Raw genomic sequence first — 25895 nt, 5'->3', positions numbered from 1 at the left:
GCAACAAGGAAGAGAGACCGGTTTTTCCCTACAGGTGCTCTAGAAGGACAAACAATCTCGATTCTAAATTGAAACGAACGCAGCATTTCAGGGACTGGATGAGGAGCTTACGTTTTTTTACAGGTAGATTTTAATATTTAAGTAACTTTGGAAAATACTTAATAAAATGAAATTTTGTTATAATTACCCAAGTAGATGTAATCTCACTTTTAAATTGTTTAAATTGTTTCTGAGCTACATATATTTATATTTCCATCTGGTGATTTGCCCATATATAAGGTGTTCATTCCACAAACCCTTAATCCTGAACAGTGATTTGTGGGACCTAGAAGTATGGAAGATAAGTCAATAAGTTGTTTGCCTTCCATGACAACAGTTTTTTAAAAAAGAAAAGAAAAAAGAAAAAAGAAAAAAGAAAAAAATCATCAATCAATGCCCATCAAAAACCTCTAACTGAAGGGATGTGGGTGAGAAATTTGAAAAATTGTTTTCTGGAGTTATTTTACTGTAAAAATATTGGCACACAGTATTTCAATATAAAACCTTAATTTCTAAGTTTATGTCATGCTATTTAATTTTAACTTAATTTATTAAGTTTTTTGTGGAGCAAATACATAGGGTACAAAATAATATTCTAATTAATAACATATTTTTTACTTTAATTTTCTTTTAAAGTTTGCAAACAAGGCATTAAATTCTAAAAGGAAGTAGCCATAATTGTAAAAGGTATCTACTATAAAATAAGCTAAAAGCAAATATTTCATTGAGCCTCTGGAAAAAAAATAGGCTACATTTCCTGGTAACAATAAACTTGAATTGCATCAACATAAGAACTAATAATATAAAGTGAGACGTTAATAGATTTCTCATATTAAAAGCACACATGTTAGTTTCCTTTTCAGGAAAGATGATTTTAAAAAATAAACTACACTTGGTTTCAGGTCTAATTAAATTCAGAGTATTTTCATTATCAAAGTCCATGCTCAAATGGAATTTGTTCTTTTTTTAAGTTTGGTTTTATTGCTGATTTATAGACTATTGAAATTATCTATTTTTTATTGTTTTTTTAGAGACAGGGTCTCCCTCTGTTGCCCAGGCTGGAGTGCAGTGGTACAATTATTGCTCACTGTAGCCTCCAACTGTTGTACTCAAGTAATCCTCCCGCCTTGGCCTCCCAAAGCACTGGGATTATAGGTATGAGCTACTGTGTTCGAACCTCAAACTCTTCATTTAAAATAGACTTTCATATTGTGTTGAAGTTCACATGTAAGAATCTTAAGATTAGTTTTATTTTTGACTGTGAAACTATCCAGACTTCTAAAAATTATAAATCCTTTAATAATTTCAAAATTAATTTTGAATAACTAGTTTTCATAATCAAATAATTTTGGAAATAATGCCTTAGTTCCTTTCCTTCTCAAAGCTTACTTTGTCAAATATTGACAGCAAAAAAGAAAAACACTGAAAGATTTTCTGAAGATAAATTAATTCATGGTGATAGATCTCCTATACTGTCAGGTGATTTTTTACTTTGGAAGAAAGGACAACTTTATCAATTAGTCATAATTTCGCCAGAATATTACTAATAAAAAATAAAGGCAGCAGTTATCTAATACATTTGTAGATTATAAGTAAATTAACTTGACACTGTTGTTTATCAACCATGTAGTATTTAGCAGAAGTCCATTTTAATTGCATTATTCCTAGAAATGGTAACTTCAGATTGAGTATGTTGGTTTGCCTATGACTCTTTAACCTGAGTAGACTTTTGTTTCTTTTGAACATGTTAACTTAATTTCATTTAAATTTTAAAAACAATTTGTAGGTGTGGTTGATTTCTAGCATATTGGCTTAACAATGCATATTTCCTTTAGAGAGTACATAATAAATATTTATTGAGAGAATGAAAGAATGAGAGATAACTGTTTGTTCTTTGTTTTCTGACAAGACTAATATTCCTTTGAAAATGTGTTGTAGTGAAATCATTTTAGTTTAAGAGCATTTTTCAACAACTGCTTTATTCTTCATATGGCAGTGATATAATTTAAATATCCCATAATATCATTGTTGTGTTCAAAATAGTTGCATAGCAGGTATTTCTTTGTTTCATTTTCTTGAGGCACGGTAATTATTGAGTAAAAGTAATTTACTATGTAGCTCATAGTACCACATATTGTATTCTTAGGCCTCTCATTCTCTTGTTCCACTTAAAGTGTGTCTCAAGCCTTCAGATTCTCTAACTCTCTTTGTGCTCCCTCCCAGCTGCTGTCATGACCAACCACTTCACAGAAAAATGAGAATTTATGACTTTCCCACAGTTTCCATCCCATTCCCCGTTCTCACATGCATGACTCTTGTATGATCTTAATATTTCTATACTGAGATATGATATAACGAGATTCTAGCCTTATGATATAACGAGATAACTAACATCTAGCCAGGCACTGGGCTAAGAGCTTTACAAACATAATCTCATCTAATTTTCACAACATCTCTTTGAGGCGTGTACTATTACAATCTGCATTTACAGATGATGACACTGGTGCTTGGGAAAGTTATTGAGAGGGTGGTTTATATCTATGGAGTTAAATCTCATCTCTGCCATTTATTAACTAAGTGACGTTTGGCAAGTAATTTTGCCTTGCTGAGTCTTTCTCTCCTCATTGATGATATTGGGGATAATAGCATTTGCAAAATATCGATGATAAAGGGAATCAATTTAAATGAGAATGTAGAATATGAGATAATGTTCAAAGTTTAATTACATCATTTCTACAGACTACATTCCATCTTTGATTCTTTGGTTATCCCAATGCTGGCAATTCTACTTCCTACTACATCTCTCATATTGTGATACTGTTTCCATTCCCACAGCCATTTATAAATAATTATCCCCCTATCTTAAGTGTCTTTTCTAATTTGGCTTCCACATTGAGGCCAGAATTATGACTCCCTATTACCTTCAGGAAAAAAAAAATCTTTAGTAAAGCATATAAGATTTGTCACAATCTTTACTGAGTCTACTTCTTTAGCTTATCTTTCATCTCTTGCCACTCTGATCCATGCCTCCTTACACCTCATTGTAAAGCTTCTGAACATAGTGTTCCCTCTGTCTTGAATATTTCCTATCTCTCTCCCATTTTTATCTAACTAGGACCTTCTTAATCTTCCTTCAAGAATCATCTCAAAATCATCTTCTCTATGAAACTTTCCTGTTTCCTTTATTTCCTGTCCCCACCTCAACACATAATTCAGAGTCAGCCACAGGTTTTAATATTTGACTCCTTGACGTTCTCTTACTTGTTCATTTGTGTGTTCCCATCTCTTGGAACTTAGAATATAAAAACAATAACAAGAAGCAATTAGAGTTTATTAAACTAGTGCAAAATAATACCTATGAATAGATTAATTATTGTAAGTTGTCCATTCCTATAGCATCTCTGCTGTTGAGCTTTCAACATCAGTTAACTGATCAGGAACTGAACAAAATAAATGCCACACTGGGACCTTATTTAATTAAGTTAGAAACAAATTCTTTGTTTATAGCAAAAGAAAATGTAGATCTTTCACACTACAAATATTTAAATAAGAACTACACTTAACTTACTGTGTATCTTTGTGTTGGCACGTCATTGTTCTCATTGACGTTGTTTCCAGTATGTGGAGCTTATGGCTGAAAAAGCCAACACATGAACATCTCATTTTACCATTCTTTGTAAACATAGTCATGGGCTTCTTTGAATCGTTGCTTGGATGCACAGTTTGTTGTGTTTTAACTTTGTAACCTTGAACCACAGTTTTGAAATTACCATAAACATCTTCCTTACCACGTTGCCTACATTTGCGCTTACTAAGTTCTCACCCCTTTTGACTTCTATACCATGTAACACGATGATATGACACCATGATCTAGAAATGTCTTTCTTTATTGGTTTCCATGAGATCATGCCTTGATTGTCTTCTCAGTCTGTAAAAGTCAGCTTTAAAAATTCCAAATTCTTAATTGTATCATTTCATTCTCTACCATCAAACCTCTGCCCATTTCCATCTATAGACAGTCCCTCTTCTCTTTCATTCACACCCATGACACTGGTTCTCTATGAATGACTTTCAAGTCTGTACAGCCTATGCTACCCATTTATCTGCACTCCATTTATAGTCCTTATGAGACATAACCCACAGATATCCTTTACCAATTCAAATTCAATCATGAAATATTGAATTTATGAGTTTTTCTTCTAAACCATTTTCCTGAAATTTTAAATTTCCAGTGATTACCATTATTCTTTTATTTTCCCATCCTACATGAATCTTTCTGATTGTCTTTGATTCTTTTCCACAGTAAAGCATATTAAAGCTTAATGCAAGCTCTCTTTTTTTTCTAATTATCTTCTGTAATTGGCCTTTTCTGACCAGTGGGCATTTTGTTTGGCCCTCACCACCCTATTTTCTTTTCTTCATCCTGGGTACATGTTTGCTTTCAACTGGAGCTGAGTATTGCTGTGGGACCAAGTCTGTGCTGGTGGACTCTAAACAGAAGAGAAGTGTACAACTTCAACCTCACTTGCTTAAAAGATGCCTGCCTGAGTTTACTCATCCCCTTCCCTTTCTGTTAGCTATAAAAGATGGCACCTGGAGCCAATTTGGAAGCCACATGTTGAACAGGCCAGAGTTAGCTCCAAGTTTCTAACATGATTTTCTAGAAGTGAACCAATCACCTACTTTGAACTGAGATAAATAAAAGTTTATTTCTATATTTGGGTCCTTTGATAAAGTACTGCAGCTTGACCCTGCCTAACATGCTAATTATTACCACATCAACACTCAAGTCCATGCCTTCAACATTTCACATCAGAGTTACTACAGAGCTTTCTGGTTCATTAGTATCCATTCTCTTTCTTGTTCACAGACAGGGGCCAAGACCTTGTGCCTATCTTCTCGTTCAGGCTGTGAGAGAGCTTTTCACATGTGGTAGTAAATAGAATTGGAACCAAAAATGTAGATTTATAGCATCTTTGAAATAAACTGAAATAAAAATCATGCAGTCTTTCCAACTGAGTGTTCCATCAAAACATGCCAGGCATTAGAGGAATTAAAGAATAACACAATAGGATGGAAAGTAGAAAAAACAAATGACAGCAAGAGAATTCAAAGCATAGGTAGAAGATATAACCTGTAGTGACTCCTTAAACTGAGAAGAACACTGGGAGATTTTACGAGGAAGATGGTTTACGATAAAGTAGGGAAGGTAGTACATAGACTAATGTAGACATCTCTTTTTTTTCCACTTTTCAAAGGATCCTTCAGTTCAATAAACAAATTGCTTTCTGCCTAATTAGGGACAGACAAATAGCTTTAAAATAATCTTATTAAATCCGCTTCTATCATGTCAATCATGCGCTACATATATTAAAACATTGTAAACTACAGTATGTTTAAAATTATAGTGCTAGTTAGAATTAAAACAGTGAGAAGAGAAAGGAGAAAATCTGGGAACACACTCAAGATTAGATTTGAAACTTTCATCTCTACTAACCGGCACCAAAAACCAATGGAGTAGGTATTGATTTTTCCATGAAAATTTTAGGAAAATTGACTACCTGGAAAATAAGTTTTAATGAAAGCTACTTTAGTTTTTTTATATACTGCATACCAAACTAAATTATAGATTAAGTAATTTAATTCATCTATCTATTCATGCATTCAACAAATATATATCAAGTACCTGCTGTGTGCTAAACCTGGAGGTTACAATGGTATATAAGACATACTCTCGCCACTTAAATACCCCTGACTCTCTGTGGGGAAGAAGACGGGTCAATGAGAACTTTGAGAGGCAACAAATTGGGTTAAGAGAAAGATCCCCAAACCAACACCTCAGTGAGGAGCTAATATTATTCTGATAAAGGGGAAAGGCATGCAGAAGTGAGGAAAACTTTCCAGCCAAGGGAACAAGGTATATTAAGACTGGAAATGTTCCTGGCTATCTAATGGTTAGGATTAAAATAAAAATTTAAAAATACAGTAAGATGGAAAACAAAATATCTTATACTTTTTGAAACTGCAAGAAATTCAGTAAGGCTGCTTGACTTGTTATACAAATGTCTTCTTACTCCTGATTGTCTAGTCAAAGCATTGCAGATATATATTTATTATTTTAAGTACAGATACTCTCTAGTAAAAAGAAAATGCAGGCAAGGTACAGTTTCAAGATACCTTCAATATATCCTTTCATTTAGAGATGGAAGTATGTTATACTGATAATTGATTTGAGAAGAAAAATGTGCAAATAAAGAACATAAGTAGGGAGAAATATTTAAAGTTGTTGTGTAGAATGTTTAAAAAGTTATGGTTGTCTTTTCAGAATCATCAGTATCTTGGAAGAAAAAGAATGTTAAGAAATAACAAAACAATAATTATTAAGTACTTTCTTAATCTCATTAATGGAGCTTTCTTGGTAAGAATCTTCATAATTATATAGTAAAGAAAATGTAATCTATTGTATAGGCAATTACAAAAAAATAAGCATTGACTTTCTTTTTTTAGGTTCTTGGACTTTTATTCATGGGATTTGGTGCATGGCTCTTATTAGATAGAAATAATTTTTTAACAGCTTTTGGTATGTATCTATTTTTGTTTTTCTCTCAGTGAAATAGACATTGAATTTTTAACTGTTGTATACACAATTTATTCAGCAGGTGGCAGTATTTCTCTGTAATTTATTAAGTGTCCAGCATTCCTTCTGAAAGTCTTCATCAGTTGTAGAGATTTTTTAAAGGATACAAAATTACAGCTAGGTAGAAGAAAAAAGTTCTAGTGTTCTATGCTACTGTAGGATGACTGTAGTTAACAATAATGTATTACATAGTCACAAATAGCTAGAAGAATACTGAATATTCCCAACACACAAAAATGATACATATTTGAGATGACCAGACATGCTAATTACTCTGATCTGATCACTATATATAGTATGTATCAAAACAACACCCATGAATATGTACAATTATTAGTTGTCACTTTAAAAAGAAAATTTAAAAATGCAATTTTAACCATGTAACTTTCCTATTAAAAGCTTATCTGACTCCCCATTGCCACTATTTACTCATACAGCAAATATTACTAAGCATCTTCTCTGTGTCAGTCATTGCCCTAAGAGCTGAGGATATGGTAGCGAGCAAACAAAATAAAGTTCCTATCCACATGGAGCTTTATTTCAGTGAAGAAGACTGAAAAACAAAGTGCCTATAATGTCATCCCTGCAAACATTTTTAGTCTCATCTGACTCAAACTGTAAGTGCCAACAAAGCTGAGTTTCTTACACACCCTTTGCTGCTTGCTGGATGTCTCAGAAATGCTCCACCATTCCAACCTGGTTATTTACAATGACCAATAAAGCCTATGCTCAGATGTTACCTTTAACAGCAGCCTTGCCCAAACCTTCTAACCTTCTCCCCCAACTGGTTTAGGTGCCTCTGTTCCCAGTAGTATGCCGGCAAACGTTTAACAACCAGTTCTGGAATAGAGAATATTGATTTATGACATCTGCCCATTTCCATGGTTTAAACAGTTCCTCAATGGCCAATTTCAAGGTGTCAAAGTGAATTCAGTTGGTTTGCAGATTTCCTGAAAATATCACAATTGGCTTTTATTAGCCAGTACAAGCTCACTCCAGCACACCACTGCCTACACTGTTCTCCCATAACACCTCCCACATGTTTAATTTATTTATCTGTCCTTCTTTTTTAAAACAATTATTTGTTGAGCATTTATTGCTCTGCTGTTTGTGCCATAGCACCAAGCATTCAACAGTCAGCCTGTTGACTGGATAAATATATATGATCTCTAGCACTGAGGGCTCACAGTCTAGATGGGGAAAAATAAAATATAGTTTGAAAGGAATCATATTAGCAATAAATTCAGGGTGTATACATCTAACTCACACATATTAAGTTCTAAAGATTTTTGATGAATGAATGAATACATGAATGTTTGAATATACATTGGACATAGATGAAATCTTAGAAAAAAAATTATTCTATCATAGAAGACAAGGAGGATAAGGGTAAAGCGATCTTCTGAAATTTAAGAAATTCTCTTCATGTCAGAAAAGGAAGAAAGGTTGTTTCTAAAAGTAAGAGCTGGTACATGAGGTCAAAAATTGAGAGACAGAGAGAGACAGAGAATCCTAGTGGTTTGGCAACAGCTGCTCAGAAAAACTTTTGATTGCTGCAATTATTCTTAAATAGAAAATAAATAAAATACCACTTCATAATAAGTAATTTTGTACTTTTCACAGATGAAAATAATCACTTCATAGTATCTATTTCTAAAATTTTGATTGGAATGGGATCTTCTACTGTTCTTTTTTGTCTATTGGGTTATATAGGAATTCACAACGAAATCAGATGGCTCCTAATTGTGGTACGTATTTCATGTCAATAGTTTGAATTTTTGTCTTAGATTTTTAAGTATCTAAGTTACACAAATGAATGCTGATTTATATTACCGTGGCACTGCAGTAGAGTATGTCCTTAGAGTAATTCAAATGAAGCACACGCTCCTCCCTCCAACAAAGTCACTTTTCCAGACAGGATTTTCTTAGTGCGTTTTCTATGAATTGAATCTGTACCTCAGCACATTTGGACATTTAATTTTCAACACAGAGTCAATAGGACTCTCCATCTCCTAGGGTGAACTACAATTCACCAAACTTAAGAATCTGAAGGCTAGAATTAGAATAAAGTGTATTCAAGTCAATGAGGAATGTAGCTTACCAGGGAAAAAGAAACATGATCTATAGTCAGCACATTTTTCTCTTTGTGGGCATAGCACGCGGAAAGGTAACTTATGTATGTATGTATTTTTTTATAATTTCAACTTCTATTGTATATTCAGGGTACATGTGCAAGTTTGTTACATGGGTATATTGCACGATGCTGAGGTTTGGAATTCGATTGATCCTGTCACCCAGCTAACGAGTGAGCATAGTACCCAGCAGTTACTTTTCAACCTTTGCCCCACTCTTTTCCTCCCCTCTTTAATAATAGTGTCTACCATTGCCATGAAAGGTAACTTATAATTGAGATCACAAATTGTTATTTTTAAAAGAGAACTATAATTACTGAAAGAGGCAGACTCTAGCATCTGGTTACCCACTGTTTCTCTCGAGGCTTGTAACGTGAAAAGGCAAATTATATTCCAGAGTACTGACTTGGACATGAGCCAGTTACCATACATGCGGCAGTTATGGATCACAATTCACACACTCAGATGAAATATAGCCTTTACATTTTTCTCTAAATCAAATTGATTTTAATTGCAGCCAAGCAGATAGGAAGTTCAGCTGCTGTCATTTTGTCCCTTACCAGGAAGAATGCAGAGATACTCAGCTTTTATGGAGCACTGAAAGTCTGGGTGGTCACCCTGGACACTAGTTATCAGTCTATGCCAGTTACCACAAACACACTCACTTTCCCAGCTCATGTGGTCCCTTCAGGTCTACTCACTCTGCTCTTTGAATGGCCATGAGTGGCAAAGGTAGGGCTGCTATTCATCCAGTATTTACCCGTACAGGCATATCAGTGAAACCCTTTTGTGAAAATTGGTAAATAACCAGTACCTCAGTTCCATTCCTTCAGTCTTCCTTCCCTGAGGCAGTCAGACCTCCCCAGTGACACAGCAATTAGGAGGTACACCTGGCATAGGAATCAGTTGCTTCCTATTAATAGTAATTTCTACTACTATTTGAATATTACCCTGGCACAGGCATTTTAGGTATGGACTCTGATTTCCTTCTGGGGTTTTACCACCTTACCAGGGCAGTGCCAGGATTCCAAGGACTATGCTTTGTTGCTCTGGAAACCCACAGACTTCCAGATTCCACCTCAAAATCTTTTTAGTCTAAGAAGAGACTTTACTCTTTCTTCTTATTCTCCTCCAAGGCCAACCCTCTCTTCTCAAATCTTATCTTTCTCTCTTTCCAGGATCCTTAGCATAATTTTCTCACTGAGCTTCAGATTTTGGATATAAAAACCAGAACAGAAATGGCTTGCAAGGAAACCTTGATTTTTTTCTTCTTGTCACAAATTTCCATATAGGCAAAGGAAATGCAGAGTCTACTACTTATACAATGTAGTGGGCAGGGGATAGGAAATGAAGGGGGAAGGTAGAGGGAGTAAAACAAACATTTCCTAAGTTTCTGCCTCATATAATTCAAGCATTAATAGCATCTGAATGAGAAAGCCTGATAGACGCCATCATAAGGATATACATGAACACAGGATCTGACAGATTAGGGCCTGGAACCAAGATACTACCATTCCTTTTAGACATTCCATGGAAGGGTATTGCTAATTTGGCCACTGTGACACTTTTGCTATTCTCCTCTGAATTTACCAATATTTTTCTGATGAATATATCTTTCCCTGAAACAAATTAATTCACACAGTCAACTTATGGGCAAATATTATAGGCCTAAAAGCTATTCCATGTCTTGGGCCAGGCGCGGTGGCTCACGCCTGTAATCCCAGCACTTTGGGAGGCCAAGGCAGGCAGATCACGAGGTCAAGAGATCAAGACCATCCTGGCCAACATGGGGAAACCCCATCTCTACTAAAAATACAAAAAATTAGCCGGGCATGATGGCAGGTGCCTGTAATCCCAGCTACTTGGGAGGCTGAGGCAGGAGAATCGCTTGAACCCGGGAGGCGGAGGTTGCAGTGAGCCAAGATCACACCATTGCACTCCAGCCTGGACAAGAAGAGTGAAACTCCATCCCCCACCTCCCCCCCACAAAAAAAAAGCTATTCCATGTCTTAAAGGTGATTTAACATACTCCTACTCTAATCTAAGATACCCAGTAATTTTAAAAATTGTTTCATATGCCGGGTGTGGTGGCTCACGCCTGTAATCCCAACCATTTGGGAGGTCAAGGTGGGCAGATCACCTGAGACCAGCCAGTAGTTGGAGACCAGCCTGGCCACCATGGTGAAACCCCATCTCTATTAAAAATACAAAAATCAGCCTGGTGTGGTGGTGGGCACCGGTAATCCCAGCTACTAGGGAGGCTGAGGAATGAGAATCGCTTGAACCTGGGAGGCGAAGTTTGCAGAGAGCTGAGATGGCACCACGGCACTCCAGCCTGGGCCACAGAGTGAGACTCCATCTCAAAAAAAAAAAAAAAAGGTTTTATATAATTTTTCCTGCCTCTACCAATCCCTTATTAGTATAAGATTGAGATATTGCATGTAGAAGTTAAAAATCTAAACATCTAAATAGATGTAAAGATTACATTTTTGTCTCTGAATTTTTTTTCTCTGAAACTAGGAAACATAACTTATCTCAAGAAGAAAATTTTGGTCTGATATTTTAAAGTATTAGATGTATAAAATATATGTAATTAAATAATTTTTATCTCTGAGGGTCAAGTAAAAAGTAAATAAATAATACAGTAAATCATTAGTACTTATATTTTGCCTAGTAAATATTCAGACCGCTTACTTTTAAAATTATTATGAATTCTAAATCTTTTTTTTTTTTTTTTTTTTTTGAGGTGGAGTCTCGCTCTGTCGCTAGGCTGGAGTGCAGTGGCACAATCTCGGCTCACTGCAACCTCCACCTCCCGGATTCAAGCGATTCTCCTGCCTCAGATTCCAAAGTAGCTGGAGTTACAGGTGCAAGCCACCATGCCTGGCTAATTTTTGTATTTTTAGTAGAGAGGGATTTCACCATGTGGGCCAGGCTGGTCTTGAAATCCTGATCTAAAGTGATCTGCCCATCTTGGCCTCCCAACGTGCTGGGATTAACAGCCGTGAACCACTGTGCCCAGCCAAATTCTAAATCTTATATATTAATATGTGCTGTGTAAAAGTTGCAGTTACCAGCAGGAAATCACTTTTGTCAGATCCAGACAAAATAGAGCCAGGAAAGCCTAAAGGAGAGGAGGCTCATGTTTACGTGTCTGAAATAAATACTGTTTCTAAGGACTTTCTGAAAACTCCCAGTTAGAGACTGTCTTCAGTCATCTCCTGCTTTTATAAGGTTTATGGCTAGATATTCCTTAGGACTGCAGTAATTCAGATAAGATGTTCTTGGAAGAGCACTTGACAAGTCATGGCATCTCTACCAGTGAACTGGCAACAACTCTGGCTTTGAATCTTTAGAACCAATAAACTCTGTTTCTAAGTAGTTTATGTAAATCTCGTCCATTTTGCTACTAAATGCTTCTCTCTACCCTCTCCTCACAGAATGAACTGGTAGTTTACCATTTCATGCAATCTGGACTATAATCTTTATTTCTTATTCTTGAATAACTCAACATATTTAGAGATAATTTTCTTTTGTGCCTTTTTTTTAGGTTGACAACAGCTATGATGAAGAAGACTAAATTGGCCATTTTTTTAAACAAATTAAATAGTCTAATAAATGTAAAAATTATTTTATTTGGTTTGGATACAAGTATTTTCAGTTTTCAGGAAATAGCCCAAGTATACGTAAAGAATTAAGTTTATTATTGCAGTTGCTTTTGTTATACGTTCTACTTTCTGCATAAGTTTAAATAGTACATCAGAAATTTAGTGAGTCTTTAGTTTTAGCAAAATAATGTGAGGTGAAGATAATTAAATTCACCCTATAATAGCTTTAGAACTGAATTAAGATGGCATCATCGACAACTCTGTTGGACCAAGGTGCTCATTAATTACTATCACTTCTTTCTCTCTTGCTCTTATCCAAATGTTCATTTGTTTTTTTACTTTGCCTTGCTATTTCACTAATTTCATTCATATTTGTGAAGGCAGGAAGCCTCAGCAATACCCATATATACTTTATGGTTGCATATTTCCAATGGTGTGTGTTTTCCCATTATTTGAGCATACAAAACATATGTTAGTAGCATAGTCATCATCTCTATTTTTCTTTTGTTTTAGTATGCAGTACTGATAACATGGACCTTTGCTGTTCAGGTTGTACTTTCAGCATTCATCATCACAAAGAAAGAGGAGGTATGGAAAGTAAATCCTTTTCAATACATCCTGTTATTTGAAGTTTAAAGGAAATTGGATACCTTAGAGTATTGAGACCATTGATCCTATATTAAAAGCCAAAGGTAAATTTCTTTAGGGGAAAATAATATTTAACAAAAGTACTAGAGTATAGGAAGGGGCCAGGAGTCACATTGAAAAGGGTAGATAGGGGAACTTGCCTTTAACTCTGTTTGCATATGATTAGAAAGTAGCTTTAAATATCAAACAGTATTGAGGAAGAGGAGGTGGTACTGAGATTCAGGAGTTCAAATTTTTACCTTCTCCTCCTACCAACTCTGGCTACCACTACTGACCCCATCACTGTATTATGTTTTTGCAAAGAAACAAATTTAGACTCTAACTAATTTGAAATTTAGCAATTTCACTTAAACAAGACATACTGAATAATTCCTATATTTTCCACAGGTAGAGTGATGAGTGATTAATTAGAGCAAGATTTAGGTTTATCAAATTTAGTTCAAAAAAGCATATAGTAAGCCTGAAAAAACTTTTGGTCAACAAAACTTACCTATTACAACCTACAGTTACTTTTAATCCTTTAGGACATTTCAGTATTTCAGTTCAGTCAAGGTCTGTCTTATATCACGGAAGATTAATTGTCCTATAGTAAAATGAACATGTACTTGAAGTCATACAGATATGAATATGGTTAGGGATCAACAACTTGCTTTACAGCAAGTTGTTGCTGTATCTGTAAAATATAATGTCCTTATCTGTAAAATATAATTAATACCTACCTACCTTACAGAGTTGTCATTAACTGACAATTTATCAAGTTTCAGTTGTAAAGTAGCTACTCAAGAGTTCTCTTACCTCGCCTTAATTAATCTTGAAGGATCTCCTGATTAATTTATATGGTTCCTAGATTTTCTTTATGTCTATCTATACTCTTCTGTAATGGCCAAAGTTCAAAAACAATCTTTTCTGTATGATACCATTGCCCTCCAACTTCATTCTTTACTGGACAGCTCATCATCCAGTGCCTACTGTTAATGGCCTGGCATTTAGAACTAAAATTACTTTTCTCCACATCTAAAATGTATGTGTGTGTGCGTGTGTGTGTGTGTGTGTGTGTGTGAATTTTAAAGGTATGTTAGCTGCAGCAGGTAAGTTTTGGAAAGCTGTTTTGCTGGCAAACCACCAAATCCCAATCTATCATCCTCAAACTTTTCAACCTCATTATAGAACATAAATATGACACATAAGAGCTATCAATATGTAAATAGAGTTTATCAGTCACCCATATTTGCTTCAATGTTATGCACATACTCCTGTATCTCTCTATATATTAGAAATAAGAACTGATTAATAACTACCATGTGCCAGAGACTGTGATAAACACTATAGGCATTGTATTATTAATCCTCATAGCAACCCCTAAAGATGCACTGTAAGTCCTACTTTATAGAAGAGAAAACTGAGGCTTTGAGATGAGAAATGCTTGTTAAAGTATTTCATGGCCAAATGACAGAGCCTAGACTCAAATACTCATTAGCTGACCCCAGAGCTAACAGCTTTGTTTACATCAATTTGTCTTCTGCATTCAAACTGGATTAAGTTCTTAAAAGCCTCTAAATCTTTTATGCCATTTACAGTACCTAACTCAGTGTGGAAGATAAACTAGGCCTTTCATAGATGCTTACCAAATTTGAGTAAGCATAAGGGAATTTTATTTATACATTAGTCACCTAGGTTACATAGGAAAGTACCTATGTATGAAATTGTCATTTATATGCACTCTGGATCTCCCAAATAATGTTTTAGAAACAAAACGAGGCCATAAGTTTCACCCCCCACACACTGCCAACAGCACTATATATCTTATTTATTCTAAATAAAAATGAACAGAGTATAAAGTAGATCTAAAATCTCCTTTTCATTATTCTAATCTTCTTGAATGTATTAAAATACAGATATATAAGTAACTAAGTAAGATTTTAGCTTACATGCCTTTTATAATTACTGTGATATTCCCACCAGTTACTTAGTTTTTATTGTCAAAGACAGCATAATTCAGTAAAAATCCTGAAGACTAGTATTCAAATGATTATATTTAAAAGTCTCAGCTCCTTGTAAACAAAAGTAAATAATTAAATTCTCTGAGTGTCTGTATTCCCATTCATAAAACAGTAATAATATCTATTCTTCCTGCCTTTTGGTATTATTGAGGGCCAAATTAGTAATTTGTTATAAAAAAATTATATAAATTTGTAAATGCTTAAGTTACTACGACAATCGTTCTACCTTTGCATTACCTAGATTTTTGAAATTGCAGAGTTTTGTTTATCCCCATCTAAATCTGATCATTTTTGTGTTAGTATTGGAGAGAAAAAGTTATATCTCATTCATCACAAGGTTCTTGGCTGAGATCCCTATAACAAAAGACAAACTAACAAATGAAAAGCATAACAAATTTACTTAACCACAAAATAAAGACTCAAAGATCCAAGGAAATCTATTTTTGTGGACAGTCATGTGAAAGTGTGATTGGAGGACAAAAGCATATAATCTAATGGTAGTAAACTAGGGGAAATTTAGCAAGGCCTGTCTGTTCAGATGCTTCTGGGCTTCTGCATATAGGACAGGACCCCTCTGGAATGAGGATCTGATGCTATACCTTCAGGGGAAATGGGTCAGAGAATTCTATTATGACCTGCCTCATGGGAGAAAGGCAGGAGAAGGTCAGAAAGTGACCTTCCTGCTTCTGCAGTTTTCTCAATTTCCTTGAGCTTAAAATACTCAGCATACCAAGGTGCTGTATTTTGGAGCTGTTGTATTCTGAGCCCTGATAGTACTATGAAAGGATAATATTTAAAATTTAAAAATCATAATTTTTGTAGAAATATACAGTAGATTTCAAAAGTCAATTATTTTATTTAACATCTTAATTAATGAGGGAACCAGTATGATAGAAAACTAATTCAAAGGAGAATCCAAAGAAGACATTTATATAGGCCATCTCTTAATAGACACAAAACAGGCTTGGAGAGAGAAGGAATTAAATATACCTTCACCGAGAAAAATATACATTTGTCTGACCAAGTATAACTTGCATAACTATAGTTTTCTACAACTTCTAAAGTTGTAAAATAAATTATAAACCATGAAAAGTACAGTACAAACCCCCACAGAATCAAGGAATGTTGAAGTTTGCCAGAAAAAGGCTAGTGTCCATTGAAAAGACACTCAACAAACTTTTTTGGCTTATATAAAATACTTTTACAGTTTTTTTCCTGAGAGTATGAGAAGAAATTTCCCTTAGATGTGCATGAGAATAGCACATTACTTCTTCCTTAATTGTAAAATGAGCCTGATATATTCTTCCTATAGATTGTGAATTGAAAAACCATATGATTTGATATCCACTGAAAGTGTTAAAAAGTTATTTTAAAAAGAAATAAACAGAAAACAGAAAAATAATATTGAATATTCTTTTCATGATGGTACTCTTGAGGAACCATCAATTTCTATGAAATTTTTCTGGATACATTCCTATGAAATTTTCATTTTTAATACAATTTTCTACAGGTTAAGCAACTATGGTATGACAAAATTGATTTTGTCATTTCTGAGTATGGATCTAAAGATAAGCCTGAAGATATAACCAAGTGGACTATTCTGAATGCCTTACAGAAAACAGTAAGATGAAATTAACTAAAAAATTAGATGTCACTGTTGACCATTGTGGGACAGAAGAGAGAATAGGTCAGGGAGGGGATAGGGTGGAGGAATGAGAGTTTGTTGTATTTCTTTCAAACAAACTGGGCATAAAGGGCATTCTCCACACTTAACAAATCTTGATTTATATCCTCCTTTTGTAACTCCTATCTTCTTTTCTGTGTTAATGGATGTGCATTTTAACTTAGTTTCACCTGGAAAAGTGCTGCCGGTCTTTTGCCAAGTGGGATAGTCTATCCTGCTGCACCTGATGGGAGATAAGTTTAAGCAGTAGTCTCTGCTGGCAGCATTGTGGTTACCATTTGAGTCTGAATACCAGGATTGCTGTGCAATAGCTTTGTGGTTCTGGACAAGTAACCCTCTTAAACTCCAAGTTGCACATTCGTAAAGTGGGCATACTAACCTCTACCTCTGGTTGGCAGGAATAAATGAAGTAATATATAGATATTCTATATATTATAAAAAGGCTATATATAGAAAGGCTTGGATCCAGGGCATAAATGCAACTAACACTTTTTAGCTAATTTTTTAAGATATTATTTCACAGTGCAGATTTTTCCAGACAGGTGCAGTGGAAGGGTAAGAGAAGGGTATTGTCGGCTAAATGGTTTACAGAAATAGATCAGCACCTGGAATATAGTAAGTGCCCAATTAAAAAAATACCAAACATTTACATAGTCCCAGACTTTGTTGTAAGTGCTTTGCATATATTAGCTAATTCAGTCCTCCCAACCCTATAACATAGGAACTGTTATCCTCATTTTATAGATGAAAAACTGAGAAATTTAGTAATTTAATGAGGATTGCGCAGCTAATAAGTGGCAGAGCCAAGATTCAAACCCACACAATCTGGCACTAGATTCTGTACTTTTTACTGCTATATTATATGCCTCACATAAAAAAATAGGTTTTATTTTTAGTACATATGATAACAGAAATACATTTTAAGAGAATTGAAATGTAATTACAAATACTTTTACTCATTGTCTTTTTCTCTTATGTATGTGATCCGTACATGTGTTGTATTTTCAAACTGCATTACAACTTACAGCAGAGAAGTGAACCTTCCTATGGGCAGAAAATGATGAGGAAACAATTCTGTCTATCATGTCACTACTATTAGTGAAATTCCAGCTTTCAATTCCTAGCCATTAATATAACTGAGATAATATATGTAGGTTTGTTTGTTTAAACTAACTTTCAGTAACCTAACTCTCAATCAATATTTTAGTTGTCAGCATTTCCTAGAATTGTCGTAGATTGTTGGTATATATTGTAAACATAGGCAGTACTAATGTTGTCATTTTCCATAAAAATTTAGAAAACAATTACTTCACCTTTCTCTTATTTCCTAAGTGATAAATATGTAAACAGATTCTTTCATATCCTCCTAACTCTGCTTGATAGGATTCCAGAATCAGCACTACAAATGAGATATTTCTTAAAAGTTGGATCATTTTATGACTATTTTTATTATCTTCTTTTAGTTCTTTATGGTAATTTTCACACAATACAAAATCGAAAGTTAACATCTCACATTAATCCTAGAAAAGTAGATATTACCCTGCATCTCTTTTTAGGTATACCAAACAGTTATGACTGCATATTCTTTAAATACAAAGAGAACTGCTACAGTTGGGAGCAAGATATGGCTCCAGTGATTGTTTTATAGTATGGTCCTAAGCATCATTTATACAGAAGCATATCAAGTATATCTTCTATCCTGGATAAAATTCAGATGTAATAATTCTATCCAACCACAAGCCACTATTGTGAGCAGAGATCTTTATCTATGGCTGACAACAATAATAGCAGAAACAAAGTAACGAATTAAACAAACACAAATATACTTATTTAATTCATTACATGTTCATGGGGAAAAATGAATGAGTTATCTTCATCACAAAAACCACTTCAATATTAATCTCATATAATTAACTGCATTTTGAACATTTTATGGTAAAATTCATATAAGCTTTTTCCTAGTTACAGTGTTGTGGCCAACGTAATTACACAGACTGGATAAAGAATAAGAACAAAGAAAATTCAGGACAGGTGCCATGTTCTTGCACAAAGTCAACTTTAAGAAAATGGTTTTGTGATGAGCCACTGAATGCAACTTACCTTGAGGTAAAGATAAATCTAGGCTTCTCCAAGTATTTATAGTATTTCGTTTGTTTATTTTGCAAGTCAATTTAGAATTCTGAACAAATTTTTATATAAAAATAATGTTGTTGACGGTGGCTACATTCTTAATCCACTTCCCTAAGTTGAACACGTAATTAGGTAAATTGTAGTGTCATTTCCAGTGTATAATACGTAAAGTAAATAAATTTCCTGGGAGTATATGATTTATGTATTCTTGGAACTTGGGATATCATCAGTCTTTCTCCCCAGCCTTCCTTGAGAAGTCCTGCAGAAAGAGGAGGCACTTTTGTTAAAGGTGCATAAGATTGGAAAGGGAGCTAAAACACCAGGAGTAAAAGAATAGGCAAAAACTAAAGGGAGTGGACCCCAGCAATGATGAATGTGGTGTTCAAGTAAGTGTGGCAGAAGCAAGAGTAAAGGGTTGTCTGGAGCAACTGCGATTTACAGGTGTGGGATACTGATAACTAGATTTTTTCATCCTAAGAACTGCTAATACTTTGTATAGTTTACATATTAAGCTTATTCTAATCTTAAGATGTATTGTTTCAATTGCATAATTAATTCATAAATAAATGGAACATTACTTTTTTTTTTTAAAAAAAGCATCTACTCTTTGGGAAATAACCATTTTACGTGGTGATATATACAGTAGTTGCCCCTATCTGCAGTTTCACATTGTGAGAGTTCAACCATTGAAAATATTAAGTGGAAAATTCCAGAAATAAACAATTCATAAGTTTTAAATTGCACACTGTTCTGGGTAGTATGATGAAATCTTGTGTCTTCCTGCCCTGTCCCTCCTGGGACATGAGTCATCCCTTTGTCCAGTGTATTCATGCTGCAGATGCTACCCACCCTTAGTCACTTAGTAGTCATCTTCATTATAAGATCGACTGTTGAGGTATCACAGTGCCTGTGTTCAAGAACCCTTAATTTACTTAATGATGACCCCAAAGTGTAAGAATAGTGATGCTGGCATATTGTTATAATTGTTCTATTTTATTATTAGTTATTGTTTTAATCTCTTGTGCCTAATTTATAAATTAAACTCTATTATGTATGTTTCTATAGGAAGACATGTAATATATTTAGGGTTTGATACTGTCTGTGTTTTCAGGCCTCCACTGGGGATATTGCTGGTGGGTAGGTGGGGAAACTACTGTATCCTGATGAATTACAATAGTCTGCAGAAGAGAAAATCTCTTCCTAAAATGTAACAAATTTCTGATTTTAATTACATGATAACATCTTAGCAATTTTAAAATTAGCAACTGAGGTGTCCTGCTGCTGTAGAAAGCTTTCTGGACTAAAAGTCCAGTTCGCCAATTAGATATTGACTTACTATTTAGACTTTGGTAAATTACGAATCTCTGTTTACCTTTTATTTTTTGTAAAGATTTATGTATAAGATCATTTCCATCTCCATGTCCATCTGAATAACTTCTTTTTCTTAGGGTTGTGAAAATAAAATCAGTGCATGGTATAATGTTAATGTGTTAACCTTAATCGGAATTAACTTTGGACTTTTAACTTCAGAGGTAAGCTTTTGTTCATATGTTAAAATGAAAAATATGAAGTATAAACTATACAGAATAGACTGCAGAGCAATCAGGTGGAGACCTAATCAGATAAGTTCATATAATAGAGCCAGGACTTTGAGGCTCTTTACATCCAAGAGTTGTATAGGTGATTCCTTAATCAACCAGGTCGGGGGGAGCCTATTAATAAGTGGTCATCCTGGAGGTAGTGATTTTATTACTTTGAGATATCTAGTACCTATGTATATTTTTATCTTTCTTTCTATATATATCTATAGATAGATCTATTGATGTATAGATATCTTTACGCGTGTGTGTGTGTGTGTGTGTGTATATATATATATATATATATATATGTTCATATATTGGCAGTAAGAACACCATGTTGGGCAGTCTGCAAGTTGCCAGACTTCTGAAATCTAGGCAGATGTTTGACTTTAGTAAGATCCACTATTCACTCATATGTTCATTCATTCAATGTATTTGGAGGGACGGGGGGCATTTACTGTGTGTCATGTACTGTACTAGATGTTGAATATACAATGAGACGCAAAATAGACACATTCCATGACTTAAAGGTGTCAACTGCAGAATTAAGTTTCAGAAGCAAGACGCTATTCTTCAGTCTCGGTGAAGACTATTAAGAATAAGTGCAGGCTATGGATTCAAAGAAACTGTGAGAGTAAATAGAGTGTTATACTGGGGACTATGCCACTAAAACAAATACATACTGCATTTGACTTTGTATAGATCCATGAAGCCCCTGACCTAAGTTTTCATCTCTTCAATTGGTAACAATTTTAGTCTCAGAATGGTAGTAAACCAAGACATTCTTTATACACATTAATATCATTGTTCTTAAATGTTTATTCTCTATTGTGTTCATGCTGGAATATCTTAAGACAAAACTGCAGAGGTAATATCCATGTTCCATTTTATCTTCTGCCCTTTACAAGCCACCTTTCATTATCTATAAAAAAAAGAAGCAGTTTTGTACATTTAATGACATAGTTAGAAAGATATCGAACAACAACAACAACAAGAAAACCATCAGCAGTTTGTCCAGGCATGTAGCTCAGTGATAGCTAATGCAACTAAAACCTAAAGGTTTTTCCTTATTCTCCTCTGTACATGAACTTGGTAACAGGTGGGTTATTCTTGAAGACCCATTTTGCAGACTTCCTATTCACAACTGTATGTACCTTATTCTGAAATTTTCTCACCAGTTTTGATCCCTTTTCCCTTTACAATACGCATTTTGGTGACTATATATTGTTAACTTTGCAAATTACTCTTATCATTGATTAAATTTTAATCTCTTACTGTTCCCTTTTCTTCCAGGTTTTCCAAGTCTCATTAACAGTTTGTTTCTTCAAACACATCAAGAATATAATCCATGCAGAAATGTGACCTTTGGATTTCAATTTGTTCAGAAGAAACCAGTTAATTCTTAAAAAATCACATTATATTATTTTATTCCAAAAACGTTTTGAATTGTATTAAATAACAGATCTATTCAAATTATTAATTATATGTAATATTGAATTACTGAATACTGTAATAAAACATTCATGAAATTATATTAATTTTGTTTTTCAAAATATTAAATTCTACAGTTCAGAAGTTCACCTGAATTTAAAGGGTACTATCATATATACCAAATTCAAAAGTATCACCATATGTTTTGAGTTTCTTTTGTAGAGAAAATACCTATATGATGTTCAGAAAATACTAATTAAGTAATCAATCATATCATGTACCTTTTATTTGCAAATCTTAAGAAAACAATACTGATTTTATAGGACATTTAAAAGAAAAATCTTTTATGACACTAACATCTGTACTAAATCTTCATGACACTAACATCTGTACTAAATCATTTATCTGTCTTTCCTGATAATGTTTGCAAGAGGATAATAAACTTAAAATTAGAGGCTTGGTTATACTTTTATGGCAATAACACAATATTAAAATAACAGTGAAGTTTTAACTGTAGTAAAAATAATCCATTCTAAATACTGAAATCCCATACCTTTTACTAGCTCATTTTTCTTCTCTTTTTCCTTAAATTGTATTCAGTGCATGTGTACACAATTCTCTGAAGAATATAAAAATAACCTACCTGTCCTATTTTGCTAACAATGGTTCTGTGAGGAAAATAAATTCTTTGAAAAGTAAAACGTGCTATACAGATGTGAGGTACTATTATTGTTGTCCTTAATAGCAAAAGGCTGTCTTGACCTTGAGGACATGAAGAAAAGATAGATTAACTGAAGATCCTGCATTGCTCCAACTCCTATAGAAAGCTCTGTCTCATTTACGAATTCAATCACATCTCTTTTCATCCATCTATTTAGAACATTGAAGATTTCAGAGACTTATGGACTTTTTAATGTCAGCACAAAAGAAAATACAATAACCATTTTCCTCAATGAAACCTTCTTTAGGTTTAGATATGTCAAGTAGATGTACCTTCTATTCTTTGGGAAATATTCTGTTGGGATTTAAAACTCATCTTCAAATTTCTGTTTTCTCTAAAGTATGTCACAGGATCACACTGATAGCAAAAAGCTCTCTCTTAGGAATTGAAAACCAAACTATTGTTAATCAAATAACTATTATAGATCATTTGATTTTACATCAAAAAAGTATATAGTAGATTGCCTATTCATAGTTAATACAGTTAATTCAAAAATTATATGCACCACTGACTGAATCAATCACCTTTATGATTCTAGGGAATATTGTTTTGAAGGAAGTTGCTTTATACCTTGGATATAATAACTACTTATTTGGCAAAATGAAATAGAGTAGATCAGAATCATGTTTCTCTTCTTAATCTTGTTTTTTTTTTTTTTAATCTGAGATAGAACATTTGGAAAGGCCTAAAAATTAATCTGGATCAGAAGTGAAACAGTGAATTAGAACCTAGGATAACACCTAATTCTGAGTTTCCCTTCAAATGGTCATATCATTTACACAAACACATTTAACTTGCTTCAGGCTCCCCATTTTAATTATGCTTCAAAAATCAGGGTTATATTGAGATGGTACTATGTAAGTAGAATATTTTAGAATTGTTCTAGATAAGGATGTATGCATTCAGTCAACAAGCATTTATGGAGAACATATGATACATTCACCAGTGACACTGCTAATTATTGGGATATGAAGATGAAAAGATATACAGGGCTGACTTTAAGGGCATGCAACCTGCATTTAGAAGAGGCCCATGTAAGTAGCTTTGTAAGTAGCTGGCCCTGTCCCTGTCGTTAAACTTTGAGTCCCGTCATGCAGCCAGATATGAAAACAAATACATTTTATATATGTAATAATTTTTATAGACACCAAGAGAGGGAATGCCGGTTTGCCTTAGAGGTTCAGAGAGCACTTCTGAAAGAAAAGTCATTAATTCAGCAATTACTTATTCAGCAACTAGTATATGTCCAGCACTGTACCGAGTGGTAGGGAAATGGCAGTGAATCAAACAAAACAAAATAAAAAAAATTTAAAAAAACATTGCCCTCATGAAGGTTACCTTCAAGTCAGGGAAACCAAACAACAAAATATAAAGTTGACATCATGTCATGGCAGGAAGTGCCACAGAGAAAAAATAAGGAAGTAGAATAAGCAGGAGATGGGGGATTGTGGGGATTGCAGTTCTATATAGGATTAAAAAAAAAAAAAGCCTCACTGAGAAAATGACTTTTGAGTAAAGTACTGATAGAGACAAGAAAATAAGGGGAAAGTGCGCTGTGAGCATGTTGAGTTCAAAGAAAGGCAGAAAAGCAGTGTGCCTAGTAAAGAGGCTGGGGAGGAATGGAGAAAGGTTCAGATGGATAAAAGGTCTTGACGGGACTTGACAACCACTCTCAGGACTTTCATTTCTACTCAAGTAAGATGTAAAGCAGTTGGCAGATTTTTCATAAGTGACATGGTCAGATTTGTATTTAATAGGAGCAATATAGCTGCCATGTTAAAAATAAAGGGGGCAAGTGTGGAAGCAGGGAAAACAGACCGGATTTTATCTAATAATCTAGATAGATGGTGGTGGATTAGGCTGAAGAGTAGAGGTGAAGTTACTGAGAAGTGATCGGATTCTGTATGCATTTCAGGGTGGAGTCATCAGAATTTACCCACAGTTTGAATGTAGGAATATGAAAGAGAGGGGTTAAGGATGACCAGAGTAACTGGAAGGATGGAATTACCATTTTCTAAAATGGGAAAGACTTTAGAAGAAACAAGGTAATTTTAATACTTAACACTTTAAAAATCTTACTGAAATGGTTTCTAAAGTGTCTGCATCCCCCACTAGTCAGCAAAAAACTTAAGGCTAGCTATTTTTTGAGTCATTTTTAAAACTTCAAAGCCCTGCTCAGAACTTGACAATAGATGTTAATAAACTTTAAAAGTTCAGGTTATTCCGTATGCCATCAGTGTAAGCCCAGTTGTCCTCTTAGTTTGATGCTGACTATATTCCATAGTTTTGATTTCATTAGGCTATCATAAAGTCCAGATGTTGTTTGGTAAATAAGAGCCGCGAGTTCAGTTACTCGCTGCCACCCACATCTCCTCTTTCTAGGAACCTGAATGAGAGATATTTGTGAATCAAAACTTCTTTAAAAAGATTTCGTTGAAACAAATGTTTAAGAGAATAACACAATAGAAATCATATTAGCCAGTCCTAAGCTTTTGTTTAGTGTTTGTGGCATTTGTTTAATATTTGTATACCTTCATTTTATCTTTCTGATCTTAGAGGAGTAACCGTTCGGGGATATAAGAGTCCCTGGCAAAAAGAAGACACACACTAAAAATCAATGTTCTCACTACCATGATAAAGGTCTGGAAAATATTTTTTTAAAAAAACAGATAAACTGCTCTACACCACTTGTTTTACTGATATAAGTTTAGCTTCTTTATTTTGCTTCTTTATTCTTTTTTTTGTGGGGGACCACCTATTATATTAGAGAGAATGATAGCATATTTTTAGTAGAACTATAAATAACTACTGAAAAATAACGGATTTTAACACTGTATAAATGACAAAAACGGAGAGCAGAAGCTATTTTTTGACAAATTATAGAGATGAAACTTTCACTATTTTCAATATTTCAATAATGAAAATATTTTTACATAGGTGCATTTATAAATTGAAAGTGCTTAACAATTGTTGGGATGTATTATTAAACCTGTAACTGACCATATTCAACTATAGTAGTAATTCATCCTCCTTAATGTTTGAGAAGACACATGTACTGAAATATGCAAAACTATTGATTTCCTTGATTAATGATTCCTCTCAGTAGGATATTTTATTTCAGGGGAAAAAATGTAAAAGATACTAGACAATAGAATATGTCTGTAAGAATCTATACAGGTTTTTATTAAAATACAAATCGTTGTTTAATACGTGTATAAATATATGCGAATATATAACACAAACTATCATATGTAGTAGAATTAGAATGTTATATACAAAATTAGA

The 25895-nt window shown here is 34.1% G+C and overlaps 1 protein-coding gene across 3 annotated transcripts; it reads left to right on the top strand.

Annotated features, from left to right (window-relative positions):
• Positions 1–46: 46 nt before the first annotated feature.
• On the top strand, positions 47–22583 carry TSPAN19 (tetraspanin 19). 3 transcript variants are annotated; one of them, XM_055356933.2, is made up of 10 exons: positions 66–123; positions 1071–1194; positions 6365–6457; positions 6547–6619; positions 8300–8424; positions 12930–13004; positions 16575–16685; positions 18711–18854; positions 20327–20410; positions 21752–22577. In XM_055356933.2, exons 3-10 carry the CDS (start codon positions 6392–6394, stop codon positions 21818–21820), a joined length of 747 nt encoding a protein of 248 aa, XP_055212908.1. In that variant the 5' UTR covers positions 66–123; positions 1071–1194; positions 6365–6391; the 3' UTR covers positions 21821–22577. The 3 variants fall into 3 exon arrangements, with proteins under 3 accessions (XP_055212911.1, XP_055212910.1, XP_055212908.1); XM_055356936.2 differs by lacking the exon at positions 16575–16685 and having other exon boundaries at positions 47–123; positions 21752–22583; XM_055356935.2 differs by lacking the exons at positions 1071–1194; positions 16575–16685 and having other exon boundaries at positions 50–123.
• The last annotated feature ends 3312 nt before the right edge of the window (positions 22584–25895 follow it).

This window comes from Gorilla gorilla, chromosome 10, assembly GCF_029281585.2.
Source record: "Gorilla gorilla gorilla isolate KB3781 chromosome 10, NHGRI_mGorGor1-v2.1_pri, whole genome shotgun sequence".
Lineage (NCBI taxonomy): Eukaryota > Metazoa > Chordata > Mammalia > Primates > Hominidae > Gorilla > Gorilla gorilla.
Note: the sequence above shows the minus strand (reverse complement) of the source record. Positions and strands in the feature narration are given on the sequence as shown.

What these genes read in the sequence shown, in the direction of transcription:
- TSPAN19 (XM_055356933.2), top strand. Translation starts at nt 6,392, where the DNA reads ATGTTAAGAAATAACAAAACAATAATTATTAAGTACTTTCTTAATCTC. An exon ending in TCAGATGGCTCCTAATTGTG is followed by an intron (nt 8,425 to 12,929) that starts GTACGTATTTCA and finishes CTTTTGTTTTAG; the next exon opens with TATGCAGTACTGATAACATG. An exon ending in TTGGACTTTTAACTTCAGAG is followed by an intron (nt 20,411 to 21,751) that starts GTAAGCTTTTGT and finishes CTTTTCTTCCAG; the next exon opens with GTTTTCCAAGTCTCATTAAC.